General features: G+C 31.6%; 1 protein-coding gene across 4 annotated transcripts in view; it reads left to right on the top strand.

The window, feature by feature from the left end:
* Nav3 (neuron navigator 3) overlaps window positions 1-19,927 on the top strand; it is a 772,995-nt gene that overhangs the window by 717,506 nt on the left and 35,562 nt on the right. For 3 of the 4 annotated variants that reach the window (XM_019209835.2, XM_033763794.1, XM_010639521.2), the window contains 4 exons: window positions 4,626-4,709; window positions 12,497-12,608; window positions 18,858-18,979; window positions 19,786-19,806. In XM_019209835.2, coding sequence (XP_019065380.1) covers window positions 4,626-4,709; window positions 12,497-12,608; window positions 18,858-18,979; window positions 19,786-19,806 — 339 coding nt within the window. The remainder of the gene's footprint in view (window positions 1-4,625; window positions 4,710-12,496; window positions 12,609-18,857; window positions 18,980-19,785; window positions 19,807-19,927) is intronic. The other variant, XM_010639522.2, reaches the window with a different exon arrangement.

The raw sequence follows: 19,927 nt of genomic DNA on the forward strand, positions 1-19,927 counted from the left end.
CTATCATTGTAACTGGTTGTCAGTATACAACTGTTGAAATTTTATTTATTTATGTTTTAAGCAAAACATTTATCGGTACATTTTAGATATACATAGGGAATTTGTTACCAGATCTACTACATTTTTTAAAAATGGATGTCTAATGTTTATTTTCCTAGGTATTTCAAATTTAATTCACTGATTATTGCTTTTTTATTTTTAGTGGCAATATGGATTGTTAAAGCTTTTTATCATCAGATAAATATATTTGCCTAAAATGTCAAAAGATAAAAGTTGAAAGATTCAAGTAATGAAGATGCTCATTATCTTCTACTTTGTCAGCAAAGCAATTGATAAAAATTTACTTTTAGGCAACATTTATACATAGACACATGTATAAATAATTATAAAATGATTTTAATGTTACTCTTATTTTAAGCAGTTTAATAATATCTTAGTAACTTAAAATGATGGGTTCTTTTTATATTTGTGTTTTTAAGGAAATATAAAATATTCCATAATGTTAAATTACTAATAATTTCATTAACTTCAATCATCTTTAACTCCTTCATCCATTTTTTTCATTTGTTTTATAATTTCATAGATGATAATAAGCCATCAGAAGAGTTAGTCAATTCTGAATTTTTCCTTACTTCTATGAAATACTGCTTGCATATCACTCAGAATGTGTTTTGTTCCTTTCATTTGAGTTAATATCTGGTAGTATGTGTAATATATATATATATATAAAATTAGCTATAAGAACTGAATAAAATCATTTTGCACATGATTTTTTTCATATTAAGTCAAGGCTTTGTTCATTTGATTTTTTTCTTGGTGCTGGGGATCAAACCCAGCTCTTCACACATGCTAGGAAGGACTTAACCACCCAGATATGCTCCAAACCAAGAATATATATTGATTTTTAGCTTATAATTTCTATCTGGAGGTAAAGATAAGTCTATTTATTAATAAGCTCACATTATGCTTGAGCTAGCCAAGCAACTCATTGTTTATTAGTGTGCTCAGACTAGCAATAAATTTTACATTTTGGTTAAATGTGTGATCTCCACAGTAAAGTTTGTTGCTTAGAAATGAAATAGGTATGATTCATAAGGACACACTCCAATGACTGTGTTTATTTGAAAATGTTATTAACTGTTTTTAGTGTAATAATAATTATCAATATGTACTCACATTTTTCTCAATATATGAGTAACTATTAGGACTTAATTAGGGAATATTTTTGTATTCAATATGACCCTTGTAAATGGTATGTTTGAACCTGAACCTGCGCTTTAATTTTTAAAGTTGAAGAAATTGCCTTTTTTGTTTCTTTGTTAAAAGAGCAATGAGAAAGTCATTCAGTTGGCTCACTTTATATTTGACTGGAAAAATAAAGACTCTGTCAGCAGACTGCACCCTAAGCCTTTCCTCCTCCAGGAGAAAGAAAGAAGCTCATAAAGTCATAGGGAGACTGTTGACAATGCTGATTCTAGTAGGATGTCTTTAGAAAATAGAGAGAAGGTATTGTTCCAAATTTTGTTGCCTGGCTTGATCCGAATCATTACTCATCTCTAACAAATAGCAAGAACACAGAAGCCTTACACTGCAGATACTCACAATACCATCACTGCAACAAGCCAGAGTCCCTCAGACCTCTCAGCTACACGTTCATACAGTTAAGTCAGATGGAAGGCATTTTTTTACTTTACAGTATATTATGTTCATAAACCTTGGCCATGGTAAATGGAACTGGGAACTAAGACTAGTCATTACTAACATTTTTCAAACATGCTATTAATATGTAACAAAATGAAAGGTATTGTTTTGCCTTTCAGCAACTAAATCTTTTCACCAAAACTCTTTTGAGTATTTTTTTTTTTTTGGTTTATGTCCTACTTCTTTGCTCTATTTAATATTTCTGGCAGTTACTTTTGCTTTTCTGCATTTCTTCTAACATGAAAGTACTGTGTACAAACTAACAATGACACTGAAGGGACAGTTTGATACAATGTAAAAGAAATATGAAATTTTATGTTTCAGAATCATTCATACTTCATCTTAATTTTTAAATGTAAAATCTTATATTCGTATAATAATCATCTTAATTAGCTAGCTTTAATTTATTCAGTTTTACTCAGTATATGACCACCTCTAAGATAGATCAGTCCAATGTGTTTGAAGAAATATATGCATTTTGTATAATGATATGTCATGTTAGTATTTATCATCACAATAATTTGGTTACATAATTTTATAGCTTATATTTTACATTTTCGTGACAAAGGCAGTGTGCATTAAAAAGTCTTTCTTTAATGTAAATTTGTCAAATTTATTTCCTTGACAGACTTCATGTAACATAACTAAAAGAATGTTTATCAGTATATTAATATAATTTATTTTGACATTTTTTGCAACTGCTAAAAAGTTAGAAGCAAGTAAAATATCATTAATAATCACAATAAAAATACATAGTTATTGTTATTTTTATAAAGTTTTTTTATGTAAGACATATTATATAGTTTAATCATGTTTGTTTTCTTATTTTTGTTCTGATGTTAAAAATCATTTTTGGAAGAGAAATTTATCTCATTTACTTCCTTTTCATTTACTACCATTTGGTAAGAAATTTAACATTTGATAATTCGAAGGAAATACAATTAATCTGATAATCTAAACCAAGGTGACATAAATCTAAAACAATAGTTCACTAATGTAATTTTAATATACTTGTTATTGAAAAACAGCATGACTCAAAGAATTCTTTAGTAAGTAGTTATAAATCAGTAATTAATGGGTAAAAGACTTACAGAATTAAAACTGATATTCTAATGGTAAATATTTTATTGTTTTCTGGTTACATAAAGCTACAAGATGTAAACAATATAATTTATACTGGATATTGTTTGTAGCTCTGACTTAGTTGCCATATTTTTGCTCCCTTTTAAAATGGAATAAAAATTGATAAATTGCATAAAGGGTGATTTTTTTCATGTGTATATGTTTGAGGACTCACGGTCCTTTATGTAAACCTTTCAGAATTAAATTCTTGCAACATGAAACAGAAGGAAGAGGAACAGAAAAGAGAGAGAGAGAGGAAAAGGGGAGAAATCGAGAGGGTGGAATTGAGGGTTGACGATAGCAGAACAAACCAATCCGAGCATGTGGTGAAGACCTGGAGTTTGGCAGAAGTATTCTCTACTAATTGCTTTTCTCTGAATTGTAGTATCGTATAAAGAAATACAGGAAAATATGATTTAGAGCTAAGAACAAAGACACCTTTGTATTATGATTACCATGATGCTAATGAAAATGATTTTGAGTCGGGGATTTAGCTCAGCAGTTCCACCGCCTGCCTCACAAGCACAAGGATACAAGTTTGATCCCTGGTACCAAAAAAAGAAAGAAAGAAAGAAAGAATGAATGAATGAAAGAAAGAAAGAAAGAAAGAAAGAAAGAAAGAAAGAAAGAAAGAAAGAAAGTGATTTCTACATTGTAATTGTTACCAGTAATGCCTTGTTTCCAGAGCCCTCCTTCTGAGTACTCTTGAGATCCTTTGAATAGCAGGTGCCTCACCCTTTCAGCTCTGCTACAGCTGCAGAGATATATTTTATTGGAGTCATTGATTACCCTTCTCAGCAATATTAGCATTTTTCCAAGGATTAGCAAATTTTGTGCACATGTAGTTTATTAAACATTTTGGCTGTAAAATAGTCAATCCTTAGATCCTTTGCAGGGGTGGAACAGAGTTCTGCACATTTGAAATAATGTCCTACCTGGAATTGATCCTCAAACTATGGGTGGAGACTGAAGCAGCTACCCTTGGTTCAAACTGTTGCACACGTGTGTCAACAGAAACTGGCCCATTTTAGAGCTGTAATAAAACCCTCAAATACTTCTTAATCCTAAGAAGTATGTTTATGAGCTGCAGTATTATTCTTTGAAATTTAAAATGAAACCGCAGACCCACAAAAGTTTAATTTTAAGTAAAATATGACTGCATATTATCTCTGGCTGGCCTACCTGTGTTTCCTTAATTGAAGGAAATAAATAAGTAGGAAACAGAGCCCTTTTATTAGTGAGTTTGGAAAGTGAAGCATCCCTTTTCCGTTCCATTCTTTGTAAGAAGAGAAGGCGGAAAGATAATGTTAAAGCTGTCAGCAAATGTCTGACCCTGGAAGGAGAGTACGGTTACAATGGAGGAGCTAACAATATCTTCAAAGGTCATCGCGCAAGTCTAAAAATGAGGAACATTTGTCCATTCACTATTTCACTGACCTCTTTTGGGGCTTTCTTCGCAAAACTTGGCAGCTCAGAACTTTATTTAGTATTTTGGGTGTCAAATCCCTGCATGATGTACAAGTCAGAAGGTGTTGTTATTTGCAAAATCTCATCCCCTTTTGGAAGTTGAACTAATATTAAAATGTCAAGCGACTGAAACACTGACTTTAAGACGCCACAGTTTGGAAATGAAAAGTGAAGATTTGTGTTAAAGAGGACTCACAATTGAGAGCTAACCACGGCAGTCATAGTATTTAAAGAGTTAGACTACCTGAAATTAAGCATTTTGTAAAATGAAGGGTTTTCATCTGTGCACAGGAGATGCTGACATTTTAACTGCGTTTCTTCCATATTGTCCACAGGCTCACCTCGTAGCAGCATTTGAAAAGAGTTTAGGGAATATGACTGGTCGACTGCAAAGTCTAACGATGACAGCGGAACAAAAGGTATGTTCAGGTATTGCCATGAGGCTTGAAAGCAGAAGGCACATTTCACAGAATATTTAAATAATACCTGAGATACTTCCCCTTAAAAGTAATGCTACAAAACACCCATTGTGTACTAAATTAGAACAATAAGATAATGCCTTTTGTTTTCACATTTTAAAGACCTAATCAGATTAATCCATATGTGAACACAACATTTTTTCTTTGCAGTCATTATTTTACCTCTGACTGAAACTATTAAACGAATAGCAAATGTCAGGAAACAGAAATAGTTGTGTAGGAGAGAGAATATTCTTTATAGCAAATTGTTTTCCGGTGGACAAGAATTATACTCTTATGAAAACGTTCAAAATGTGTGGTTCTTGCACCCAGTAAGAAGAAGGCTAAGATACCCAGTGAGCACATCTGGAACATCACTTCTCTATCAAGCGAGGGACTTCAGGTTAGGGGGTCTGTGACGGCACCAGTCCTGTGCAGTGTGGGAGTCACGAGAAATAGCTGTCATCTGCTAATGCTGCCTTTAAAGTAATATTAAGTTATATAAAAAATTCAAATATAAATATTAAGAATTGTATGGTGTGTGTGAAAGAATATTGAAAAGACAACTGAGTTTGCAAAGGGAGGTATAAAAAGAAGGTCCGTGCTTCCCAGAAAGAGTCAAGCCACTTTCCCTATGACGACCAGTTAACTGTCTTCTCTGCTGTTAGTCCAGTGTCCTCTCTGGGTTGTCAGGCAGGTGCAGCCTCTGAAATTTATGGAAAATTTTTTATAAAAATTACACACATATACGTTTTGGGGAGGTGTCCATAGCACTAGCCGAATTCTCAAAGAGATCCACAATTTCAAAAGTTTTAGTTATAGATTCTGTTTGTGTCTGTATCCAAGTGATGGCTTTCATTAGCTTCTGTAAGGCGTGTCATTGCATTATAAAACTTTTAAAAATAAATTTTATAAGTTTATAAAAGTTTTTAAAATTTAACAGTCCAATTAAAAGATAAAATCTAAAGTCTGTATAAATGTCCAGCACAACTGGCAAATTTTTCTACTTCATAGATTTCTCCTGCCCATGAGAAAATACTGTCCACACTTTTATAAAAATATGGCCAAAAAACTCTTTTTGAGCTCATAAGTTTTTTTTTTCTTTTGTTGATGAAAGGGAGAGGTATAGCTTAGCACTTCACACTTTAAGATAATTACTTGAAAAATAGAATTTCAAGTAATTCTTGAAATTAGGGAAGCCAGGTGGAAAACAGTATAGACACTGGAATCCAGTAATATTGAGTGTGAATCCTGGCTGTATTTCTGAAGAACTGTCTAATCTTGAGCAAGTTCATCTTGCCTTTTCTAAACTCAAATTCATAATTATAAAAATAGGTTGATAATAACTACATTGTAGACTCACCATGGGAAGACAGATTTCATGATTATGTTACATCCAGTGTATCATCAAGAAAGTTTAGTTTATATTGCTCTCATTTTTCCTAAAATACGATAAATTAAATCACCACTGAGCATATATAAGGCATATTGCTGGAAAAAAAGATTAACATTAAAGTGTTGATATCTTTAAGAAATAAAAATTAATTTTAAAATTGCCTCTACTCATAATTCCTTTAATGACATTTGTAAGTACAGGTTTGTTAATTTATAATATCTGTAGTAATACTTGAATATTTAATATACATGTAATACAAAGAATAATTGTACATTCTTCTTTTATATTTGTGTAACTGCAAAGTACCATTACCAAAATTGTGAAATTTTTCTAAAAGATATTAGGATGTTTCAAATTGATTTTGTTATTTTTAACCAAAAATAAAATCATTCTAGTTGCAAACTTTATATACAAAATAATGTAACTAATTTATTAATCTGAGATTTATAAATTTACTTTTTCCAAATTGGGGCTGAGAAGCCTATAAACTTACTTGCAGTGTATATAATTCAGTGACAGAATCTAACAAAACACAGTACATAAAAAATTAATTGCAATAATTATGTTAGCGACAAGCTCCAACAAAAGAAAAAGAGTGGATGAATGTATATAACAAAATACTTGCGCCTAGAAAATTACCATCACAAAGCAGTGATCTTAGTCGAATATCAGCAACACTAAGGCACAAAAGTAGATTATTTGTTTTTTGTTCTCATTTTCTAACCTGAAGTGTATAATTTAGATTGAAGAGACAAACATTTTGGCCTGAAATTCAAGGACAAATGTATTGCAGAGGTTCTTGAATTGGGGTCACGGAATAAGAAAAGAAAAATTCACTGCTCAGATAGATATTTCTCTAAAAGCTGAGGGCATAACATTTAATCATATTTCAGTAAAGGCATTTCTTCCGGGAGCTGAGATAAAAGGGTATATTGTTCTCTGGTGATCCAGCAATCTTGAGAAAAAGCCTGAGAAATATAAAGCTGAGGTTTTAAAATTCTATTATTGGAGTTCTGCACTTTATTTGCCCATTTGGTTATTCACTAAATATGTACTGATCTGATGCCCTATGAGAAGAAAGCAATGTAGACAGACAAATAAGTGGATGAGATGTGGATATATTTTCCTATCTCGACCTGTATATACAGCTAGTATAGATGTCTGCTAGAATATAAACCCTATGAGAAATACTACAATATATTCCCCATCATTTATATGACATTATATATTATGTACATATTGTATTCCTCATGAAGTGTATGATCCTTATATGTGAAAATATTCATATGCAAAATATACATGTATGTATGTAATATTCCACATGAATTTATTTCTATATTATATAGAGAGATATTCTAATAGATTACAGGTGTTGATAAAGGTAGATTTAAGACCTCATATTTCATGTGATGCTGAACACCACTGAAAAAAGTCAATCAGAATGAGTCTGTTGGGAAGTTGGATGGGAAGCCAACACAGGAAGAAACAAAAACCAAGGGCTATATGTGCTTGGTTACATGCTTATGAAGTAGATAAATAAAACTAAGACTCCAGTCCTGGTCTTCTGGCTCCAAAGAGTTATTTTCAATTATCATATGGGATTGATAACCTGTAATTATGTCCAAATTTTAGTTTGGCTTATACATCAAAATCACTCTCTTGAATAGTATCCTAGCAGTTTTTCTTGTTTTTCATTGCCAAATAATATCATTTTTCCCCAAATGTGTATGCCAGCATACTGCTGCTACACACTTACAGCATTTTAAAGAAAAGATGTGAGTTACTAACTCAACAGACGGAAAATTATTTTGCCATGAGAAATATGACAATATACTGCCTTGAGCTTCTCAAAGGGAACTGGTGTTTATTCATGCAGGTTACAGAGTAGAGGTGGCAGAGAGGATCCTGCTCTGTGGCTTTGGGAGGACAACAAGGATTAATTCAGAGGAAATACAGGAATGTATTTCATAGAAGGAGCAGGAGGAAGCAATAAGGAGGAAAATTATGGGAGATGTCACTCAAAGCACTGTGTGCAGCGATTAATTTTATCAGAGAATGCCAGTTGAGAAAGGCTCTGATACAGATCATTAAAATGGCAAGAATTCTGCAAATATATTTTATGGGTGAAGTTTTTGCAGAACTACTGCTACATCTTTCTCTTCAAATTTACAATTTACAATTATACTCATTTAGGAATTTAGAATTCAGAAGATATTCAAATTAGATCTGTATAGTTGTCATGCTGGGAAAATTAGAATATATTTGGTTTTTAAGTCTTCCCTTAAGATATTTTTTAAGATATTTGTCATTTGGAAGTGCTTTTTTAAAAATACATACCTAGAGTCAGACAATATACACATTAATTTTTTGGGTCACAAGAAAATATGCATGCCTGATTTTACATTACTTTTTTTCTATGGGGATTTGGTAAATTTTGCTTATCTTAACCAAGATGTAGTAGCGATAGCCAAATGATGTCAGTAGAAAAGTTAGCAATACTTCAAAGTAAAGACAAAGAAAGGACTAAGAGGGAGTAATATGATTTAGGAAGCTTAATTCCACAAAGTCAAATTAATAACTGAGTATCAGTGTGAGAAAGTAAAATTATACTTTGTAGAAAATTTTAAGAGTCCTTCCTAGAAGGTCAAGAGGCTCAATAAGATTTTTTGGCCAAGTTTCTGGCCTATATTACTGAGACATGTGATAAAAGATAAGAGACAGTCAGAAACTTAGGTTGTCAATAACACCAATCAAGGCAAGTATTTCAAGATAATATTTGGTTATTTCATTTTGAATCATTTCAGTATGATCTTCATAACTTCTTTAGCTTCAGAGGCATGTAAAGAAACTTAAAATGTACCAATAAACTCAATTAAAGCTGAAACAAAATAGATGAAAGAAACCCATTCAAGGAAATACTGATTCCCTTTGGATTTTTTATACCAAAAAAATTCATGTAAAACTGGAATCCTAGAGGGTCAGCTGGTGTTGGACCATCATTATCTTAAATGGTTTGTGGGAGAGGGTGAGATGTATAAAGAAACTAATCTGATCATTTTTCTCCCAAAACTTTTTGCATAATTGCCCTAATCCCAGTCTTCCCTTTAGTATCTAATGATGATTGTAGGAAATTGGAAACTACTAAACTAGAGTAGCAAACTATAAATTCATATTTTTATGGCATATATTTTCTATAATTTTCTTTGATAGTTTAATAGTGATTCTCAAAACTTAAATGTCTTCTGTTGGTTGCCTTTAAAATAAAGAGATCACATGAAAATATTTCACATAATCTAAGGTTTTTATAGTAATCTGTCTCTAGAACACATATCTAATCATAGTCCTCATCCAAACTCCCTACCACATATAAAAAAACTAAAAACAAACAGAAATTCATACTCGTGTTTGGAAGGAGCATTGTAATTTCCATGGGTTATAGAAACCTTTGAAGAAATATAATTTAAAAATAAATGTGAACAATTAGTTATAGTTATTAAACAGAAACAAAATGAAGACTAGAAAACTTCTGAAAAATGTCCACATCACAGTCAAGTTTTTATTTAAAATGCTTTATGTTCATCTCTATAATAGTATTGGGAAAGAAAGCAAGGCAAACCTGACTTTATTGCTATCTAAATTAGATTATTCTGCTACATAACCACATTGAGACTTTCTGTTTTTAATAAGTAGTGAAGGTTTTGGTGTTTTCATATGGCACCATACTCCCTAGTGACCACTTTCTTATAAAAAATAAAATACTATACAGTGAAATTGAAGTTTGGTATTATTCTTTAATGAAATGCAGAATTTAGACCAGAACATTTCAACAAAATCACTCCATCATTTGGTGAGGTCATTAATCAGATGAAAAGACATATTCTGCAACAACTAAGTAAACCAAGTATATGAAGGGTCTGAATGTACACAGAAGGGACCTCTACTGTTTTTCTGACAAAAAAACAGAGGTTTCACAAGTATGGAGGCACTTCACAGTCACCTGTGAAGGATAGGAAAGATATTTAAAGCAAAGGATAGGAAAGGGCTCAAGGAGACAGCCCTAACATGAATGACAATGTGAAAGTGGATCTCATTAACTGAAATAAGAAGGAAAGGGTCTTTGCAGATATGGGGAAAAGCAATGCAGGTTAAGACAGATTATGTCAATCAAGGTAAAATTTTAATTTTCTTTTTTAATTAGGACTACAGGTACTTGCTTATAGTTAATAGAGTTCACCTAAACTAAGTTTTCACAGATGCAATTTTTCCAAGTTATATAGCATGTAGAAGTATTTGGGTTCACTGATCCCCATTAACTAAGAACTATCTTGCTAATATCTCTTGTTTTTAAAGTGATCTTTAATTTTAGGAAGTGATTATGCTTCTGTTATATATTAAACACAATATTCTCAAAAAAATCAACATTCCCTGTTTAAAAAACAGCTTCTAAAAGAGACTTCTCTAGAAAAGATAACAGTGGAAAGATTCTACTGAAGTAAGTCAGCTGGTTCAAAATTAAACTCAAATTTTATACATTTGCATGAGATCTTATTTCTATTTTGTTCCTTTAAAACTATAGCCAAACATTTTGCAGACTTTCAATCTATATTGTGAGCATCATTGGTCTTATATTCATGGTAAAAAATCTTATTTTAAATAAAACTCAATGTGCAACCTAGTACTTATGTTTTAAAACTAATATTCAAATGATCTGATTCATTAAGTACCATAGGTGTTGTTTTTAAATAAATTTCTGGTGAAAGCAGAATTTATTTGTAGTAAATATTGTATCTCTTAGAAAATTAATTTTAAGTATAAAATATATTTAGTTTTGATAAACTTATCCATTGTTAATTGGACAAGGGCCGTAATATAGAAATCAGAAAGATTGAAAAACATAATGGATTGGAAAGTTTTCCATAAACATCATGTTTTTTCATTATGACAAATAAGTACAAATGGATTACAGTCAAGTATTTGATGGCCTATGTATAAATTCAAGAAGTTATATTAATTTCTCAGTATGAGGTTCTTTGATTTATAAATTATTAAAAGTATATTGAGAAAATTGATTTGTTTTTAAAATCTAGCTGTTTTCTGTTACAGATGCAAACGTTATCCAATGAAAATAAATGTATGAGATGCCAAGTACCTATTATAAACTTGTTTTATAATTTCAGTTAGCATTGTCTATCTTTTATTAAGTATCCATCATGTAAAGAAATCTTTACTTTTTGTCCTATATTCTTGGAAATATTAAGCACAGATAAACTATTTACCAAGGAGCAGGGAGCCCAAACCTGATTGTTTGGCTTTCTTCTGTTAAAGATGCTAGAGAAAATTATGAATGACAAGCACATTATTAAGGAATTTTCCCTCTAAGAGGTCAAGAAAGATCTAATTTTTAAGATTGCATCACTGCCAAGAAACATGCGCCTTGTTTTTAAGCCTCTAATGGAAATATTGTCTATGCTGTCAGTGCACAGTTGCTTTCCTTTTTCTTTCTTTCCCCAGCTACCTTACCTTCCTCATAAAAAATAATTTCTAATCAAGTAACTCGCTTAAATAACTGTGAAAGATAAATTGAAATAGTGATTTGGCTATAACTTTAAATTATCCTAAGGTAATTAACAAACCTATTTTTTAAAAAGTTGATCTGTAGACTATTTCTGATCATTTATTATTCAAGGACTATGTATCACACATACTATTTTTAAAAATACATTCTCCGATTACTTCGGTTTAGTGAACCTGAGTCCCCATACTTGGAATTTTACTGGATGAAAACTTTCAGGATCTAATACACCTTTGATATTCCAACAGAATTTAATAAAATGACCTTTAGGAAGTGAGTTAAGGATGAGCTTCTGATTGTACACTTGCGTTCAAATAATCAATTACCAAGTGCAAAATACTTTACACAAAATCTATAGATCAGTTAATTGACAAAAACTCAAGGTTTCAAGTCAACAGTAAATACAATAAAATGCAATACTGTGATACCAAAATCTAAATATCTAATGTAATCATAGATAGTATTATGAGTATTATGAATTTAGTATCTAAAATCAATGATGTGATATCTTGTTTTGCTTTCTATTGGTCACCTTGGGTGTCACCTTTTAAAAGGACTAAAGTGAGCAACACTTTTATAGGACAGTAACTAAGAAAAAATGTGTTCAATTTTTCTTTAGCTCAGAAATAAGTTGGTAGGCAAAATATAACAAGGTCAGCCAAGCATCCAAATCTCCAGGAGGTTGGTACTACATAAAATCAAACCCACTTTATAGTGAACTTTGAACATGAGAATTTTTTCTCTCCAGATATTAAAATTTCCAAACTATTTATTCCGCAGGAGTCTGAACTTATAGAACTAAGAGAAACCATTGAAATGCTGAAGGCCCAGAACTCCGCTGCCCAGGCAGCCATTCAGGGAGCACTGAATGGTCCAGACCACCCTCCCAAAGGTATATTTAGAAATCTTGACTTTTTTATCTAATATAAAAGCGTCTTTTTATTATTTTTTACTAGTTAGAGGAAGGCTGCATTACTCCGTGGCACTGCCTTTTAAAATGAGCAAGATAAAATTAATGTGATCAGAAGTCAACCTTTGAGGAAATAGCCTTCACTATCAAATGATTTTTAAATTGACTTTAATGAATTTATTTCTATAGTCTTATACACGTTTCTCTCTGTGGGTGTAGGTAAGTTGACTGGTTAATATGTACATTCTGACACCAAGCAAATCAGGCCCAGTAATGAGTATGATGATCCAGATCAGTATGTAAAATTAAACAGTTAACAATGAAAAAAATTTGGAATCTCAGTGTCTTCAGTCACTGTTCTTTCTTTACTTTTATCAATAATATATGTTTATACTATCTAATAATTACATTAATCTTGGGGGGGTGGAAGGAATCAATCTTTAGCCCATTATGTTATTGCTTCTGTTTCCTAGCATACCACAACTGTTTATTCCAGGATCAGTAGTGACTTAGATGACAACTAATAAAATATTTCAAATTCTCATTGAGTTAGTTTCAGAAACTGCATTTGATACTGATATCCAATCCCTATTTACTTAACACATTCATTTTTTTCTAATATTGAGAACACCAATACTCTTCTTTCTTCTGATAATCCTTTAAAATCTCTTTCAAATGATTTTTTTGCTTGTTTCTTTGGTTTTTGGTTTTAGTGTGTGTGTGTGTGTGTGTGTGTGTGTGTGTGTGTTTTGTTTTGTTTTTTTTTTTTTGGTATATTCCCTCTCTTGCATTGATTTGTTAATTATCAGTGTCCTAAGCTCCTACCGTTACAATCCTAAAGCTTTCATCCTGTATATCCTATCTAAAACCCATCTAGTCCTCTAGCTATAATTACCATTCTTGTGCTTGTAACTGTCAAATCGATATCTCTAGTCCAGGATCAGCTTCTGAGATACAGATCCATGCATCCAGCCACCCAGGAAAACTCTTGGCTACCTTTGGGCGTCTGTCTGGTGCCATAAAGTAAACATCTCCAAACTTGAACTTGTCATCTTCTCTCTCAGACCATTTTGTCCTCAGTATTCTTTGCTTAAATAAATGATATAACTATCCTTCCATGTAGCCGCAGTTTTAGATATCATCCATAACTACTGTTCTGATTCAATAAATGAATGAGTTCTATTGATTCCACTCCTTAAACATCTCTTGGTTTGTTCACTTTTCTCTGAACCTATTATCATCATCCATAGTTTCTTTTCTAAACTATGACCATAGATGCCTGCATCCATGATTTAATCTAATCCTGATCTAAATTTTAACCCACTTATCAACTATTCTTTATAACAAAGCCAGAGAAATCATCTAAAAACACATGTCTACAGGTATCTCATTACCTTTTAGTCAAAATACAAACTTTTTAACATGACGTAATCTTTCTTGGCTAACTATATTCATTCCAAAAGTATTTAGTGATTGCCAATTATATCCCAGATGTTGTTCTTGAATTTTTCTCTTATTCTTTTATTATACTATATATTCCTTATTTTAGCTATCCTAATATTCTTTTAATTCTTTATATGTAAGTTCTTAATGAAGTCTGCTCACTCACTTTGGAAGCTTGTATGCTGTTCATTAAACATAAAACATTTTTGGAAAATTGCAGAAATTGAAATTTTTCCCCCTAAACTGGATGAGGTTCCAAAAGTACCAAAAATACCTGTACTTCCCTTTTAAAATGTACCTTTTAGTTCAGTGACTTTAAAGTCTGTCTTTCCTGATTTCTGGTAAAAGGGATTGTTTTTTCATCCTAGTGCCTGTGATGACCTTGCACATAAAAGGGAATTACTCAAATTTTACAGAAATGAATAACATAATTTAACAAAGTATAGTTAAATTCAAATGTTAAGAAAACAATCACTTAATATGAGGTATACAGGGGTAAGGGGAAAAAATGAGAATCAAGACTTCTCATATAGAGGTACAAGATCCCAACAATGAATGTAACTGTACTGCATCCCTAAAATGTACCAATAAACTCAATTAAAGCTGAAAAAAAAAATCAAAACAAAATGAGGTGTACTTAAATTAAAAGACAAACTAGTTTTCTATGGGCTAATTTTCTTAAGAATTTAGGAACTTACATGTGGGGGAGTTGATTTATATGCTGCATGGAAAATTACTATGTATTTAAAGCTTATCTTAGAGCTTTAATAAAGCAGCTTATGTTCTAAATCTTCATGTCGTAAATAGGTCCAGAAGGGATTTAAAAAGATTTAATCCTTTGTTTAATACAGCACAAGTCACTGAAGTAAGACTTTCTGGAAGGATTCCTTTTCTCTTAGGCTACAGGTAGCTTAATATATCTGCAACAATTGAAGACTAGGAATTCCTTTGCTCAGAAATGTGGGACAAGTAGCGCCTAAAAGAAAAAAACATTAATTGTATTAATATAGTACAACATATTAAGAAGTAATTTTGTCTATTTTAAAACTAAAAAATTTTATAAAGCATTGACTATGTATAGGATATTTAGATTGCATTTCTGAAGAAATACTAATTAATATTAGATTTAGTGAGTTTAAAGTTATTTTTATCATATTGACCATTAATATTATGTGAACAAAGCAGTCATCTGGATTAATCGTATACCTTTCCATTGAGCCATTCAGGTGATTGGATAGCCTGTAAATTTGTATTTTGAAATGATATTAAACTTCAATTGTTGAGATTTTAAAATATTTTTGTTATATAAGTTTTTAACATGATCTTAGCATAAATATTTGGAATGAGGCAACACCTCTAAAAACAGGTCAAAGGATCACTAAATCACATACAAACTTATTACTGTGCCATTCTGTTTTCTCTAAACTTACGCACATTTATCAGTAAGGCCTGATTTATATAGACTAGAATATAATAATATCTATTCATATGCAAACATATTTAAGGGTCTACTGTTTTCTGTCATATCTAAATAAAAAGATACATGTGAATTACTCTATACCCGAAAGACTCACAATTCACTGCAATTAAAGGCATATTGAATTACTGTACCAGACATAATTATTATGAAGCTGGAAATTGAGAATATGACCATTTTATTTTAATTTTTCTAAATATACTATTGTTTTAAAGTATCACTTCTATGTAAATATGGAAGAGTTTTCCTTTAAGAATTACCTTTTTAGATACTCATAATGATACCATTCATCATAGGAAATGTAAACCTCTACATGATATATTTGCTGCTTCTTTATCTAAAAAAAAAAGAACTAGCATCACTTTGTGCCTATTGATGTAAATAAACATGGATATATGGGAAAAATAAGAACCATTTAGCAAGGACATTTCAACAACATTTATTACATTGCTGTTCATAGCAGTTATTCCTTAGAATAATGGTAGATAAGTTTAATAAATGAACAATTAGAATAAATTTGTTCTACAACTGCATATTCATCGCTTACTTAATGACACACTCTGTACAAGGTCCTGAATTTAGGCAGTACTAGCAAACAAAATAAACTTGGTCTTTGTACCAGTGGAATATTTAGTCTACTGATAGAGCAGAAAATATTTCTAAGTCCTATGGTAGACAAAAGTAAGGAACCATAGAGAAAAAAGATACTGGGTAATCTATTAGACTTTGAACAATACAGAAAGATCTTTCCATAATAGCAACACTTAAGGAGAAATTCAGAGAGTAACTATGAAACCATACTGTAAGAACAGAGATGCAAGAACGGCCTCAAGGCACCACAATGATTAGTGCATTTACAGAATGGACACAGGAAGATAATGAACAGTGGGGAAATTAATAGAATATATTTGGGAAGTTAGTACCAACCTATATAATACTCAGATTTTGCTCATATGTTTTGAGTTGGAGTTTTTCTAATCTGGTTAAAATTAGAATCTGTTGAGAGGTCTTATGTAAGAGAATAAAATGAAATTTTTCTTCTAAAAACATTTTTCTAGTTCCTGTTTATAGAATGTTTGGAAGGTAAGTAGGATTGCTATACTTGCTGTACCACAGGTAAGTGATGCCGACGGCCTGATATGGGGAACTCATGATACAGAGCGTGAGGAGTGAAAAGTGAATCAGAGAACAAATGTATAACCGGAAATTACAGTTTGGAAATAGGGTTCTCCACTTATTCAGGTTGTTGATATGTGTTGCTTAATTATTTACTATCTCCATGATGCCCCACAGACTGAATCAAATTTGTACAAGCACTAGAAAGGAATTGTTAGAAAAAAGTAAGATGCTTTCACCTAATCTCTGTGATAATATTGAGAGTTTGATTTTGTTAATCTTTATTGGTAAATGCAGTCATAGTTGAAGGTGACTAATACCTCTGAGGAGAATTAGTGAACTATGATTATAATAATTTACCTACTTTTAAATTGGGGTTAATAAAAAATAAAGTGCATCGTGTTAATTCCAGATGTAATTAAAATTCTAGAATTTCTTGACACTTTATCGGTTCTATTTATGAAAGTTAATTATTAAGAAAGAGCTAGACAATCCTGTATCTTGGTCAGAAAAGCTAAGAACCAACTGTATGAGAAATTTAAAACATTAAAAATTATTTACATATATTCTTATACTATTCATTCAATTGATTTTCATACTAAATGATTAAGGGATATTTTGTTGTTTAATCAAAACAATACTATAAGTACTTTGATTCAGATTTTGAGTTTGGTAATATTTTTAGCATGAAAAAATCAGTAAATATTTTCGTCATTATTTTCTAAAAAAAATCTAGGTGGCCAAACCCTAGAGAATCTGAAAAATAGCTCTATTGTTCCTCCTATAGAATTTTTCAGCATGAATTTCTTAATGGAAAAATACAGATATTTATTGCTATGTATGTGTATGAGTGTGAATATATACATATATATATATATACATAAATATATACATACATATAGGTATGTGTCTGTATATACACATATACTTATATCTTAATCATTTTTATATATTCTTAAAGTAGGCAGTGATAGCCTTATTGTCATGGATCATTTTTACTGTTCAATAAATTGGCCAACTGGACAGGCTTGATTTTAAGCAATTATCTCTGGAGAAACCAATTGAAATTTTATTTTATAGTATTTTTTGACATCCTATAAGTTCTACAGAGAATTTTTTGCTTGGTTAATGTGCATTGATGGCAATTAAATATATTAATAGAAGTGTCCTGAAAGCAAATGTAACCTTATAAATTCTCAAAGTATCTCACTAACATTTAATACCAGTTTAATGAAAATAAATAAAATTTCAATTTCAATTTTAATAGCTATGAATGAATTTTGTAAGCTATTTCTATAAGTGATACCTTAAAAGTGATTAAATATCAAATGCTAGTCTCCTCAAAGTATCTTCTGTAACTACAGTAGCACCAGTATGCTAGATATTAGAGTCGGTCTAGCTCTGATTTGACTCCAGTATTTTTCTATTATATGACTTTGTGCAAATTATATTTAGTAGTTAAATTCATTTTATTTGTTTAAGAATAAAATCAAGTAGTTTGAGAACATACTAATCATTGTTATTAGTCTTGCTATTTAAGTCACTCACAGAGATTAGGAGGGTGTTGGAAGTACCGCATTGTATTAAATATGCTCTCTGTTTGATGTACAAATGCAGCCTGCCTAGACTCTCTTTTGAAGCCCTTCTCCTCATTGCCTCTTTGACTTTGGTCAAGTTACTTAATGCCTTTGCCCTTGAATTCCTTCATCTGTGAGATGATATGCTAATATTTTGGCTCTAACGTGGTACAACTCGATGGAATGGAAAGTTAATATATTTGGTTTTGGTAACTTCATTCAAAGCATAAAGACAGAATTAATTCTCATCCTATTATGAGTTTTCATTTACTCTGTGGAACTAATCATTTGGAATAAATCATTTTGGAATTGTTGTTTGATCCAGGTATTCAGTACAAATCACTAGCACAGCATTTCATTTTTGGATGAAATTCAGAACTCATTAAACCACCAGTGCTACAGACGCATGAGATTCCCGTTGAATCTTAATGCAGATAACTCAGTTAATTAAAGCAAATATGGTTATACATTATTAAATTTATGAGACCAAAACTGTACTGAAATGATCTGCACAAAGCCTTGTTGAACTTTATTAGAAAACTTCCTCACAGAAAGGCTCAAGGATTTATCCTTTAAGAAAGAGTCTGAATGAATGTGATACTTTCTATTTGTTGGTAGATCTCCGCATCAGAAGACAGCATTCCTCTGAAAGTGTTTCTAGTATCAACAGTGCCACCAGCCATTCCAGTATTGGCAGTGGTAATGATGCTGACTCTAAGAAGAAGAAAAAGAAAAACTGGGTAAGCCTTCATCGCCATCTAATTCAGTTATCTTAGCACTGCATAATGACTTAGTCTTCTTTCTTGATGGCTTTAGAAATCTATGGGAGTTTTCAGAGTCCCTTTCAAGTAACTGGCACCCCCAGTGCTGCACTTACCACTGAGACTGGGGGGGCGGCAGGGTGCTGAAGAGTGTACACTTTGGAATGGGGGAGAAAAGCAGGTGTTTACTGTCAGAGTGGTGAGGAAGAAGAAGAGCCATGATGATAATGATGGTAGTTATTGTGGTGATGGAGACTGTGGTGGTGCTAATGATGGTGGTAAAGAAAAAGGAGACCTAGAGTTGATAAAGAGAGAGGAGAACTTGAAAGGAACATCATCCTTGGGATCCACAGGGCCAAGGGTGTGAATAAAGTGCAGTAATGTCTGCTTGATTTTCTTTTAGTCAAGAGAATAGGGCAAAACTATGGAAACTTTTAACAAAATTGTGCTTTAAATTTGCTAGAGAGACTTTTCGTCGTACTTTATGATAATACTAAGCGATTGCTTAAAATTGAGGGGAAGACACTATCACTGCAGACAGTTTAAAAACAATGAAGGATTTCTTTTAATACCACGAACAAAGAGAGATTTCTAAATGAAATACAACTCTTGATGAAACTCAAAACAAAATGATAAGAGGATTTCACCAGAGTGCTTTTGGTAAATAATGAAAAACAATTATCTGTTTTGTTTTGAAAAAATGTTTGTACAGATAATATTTTAAAATACTGATCAGCCTTCATTCCCTTGATTTGTAATTCCACACTCTTTCATGTTTCTGCAAGGTGAACTCTAGAGGAAGTGAGGTGAATATAAACCGTGGACAATTTGGCATGCATCTATACAAAAAACCCTACCTTGGCATGAATGCTATTCATTTTGGCAGTAGGCTTTTATACCTTTTAAAAACAGATTACCTTGTATGTC

The sequence above is a fragment of the Fukomys damarensis genome, unplaced genomic scaffold (genome assembly GCF_012274545.1).
Source record: "Fukomys damarensis isolate Sample0158 unplaced genomic scaffold, DMR_v1.0_HiC HiC_scaffold_15, whole genome shotgun sequence".
In the NCBI taxonomy this organism is placed as follows: domain Eukaryota; kingdom Metazoa; phylum Chordata; class Mammalia; order Rodentia; family Bathyergidae; genus Fukomys; species Fukomys damarensis.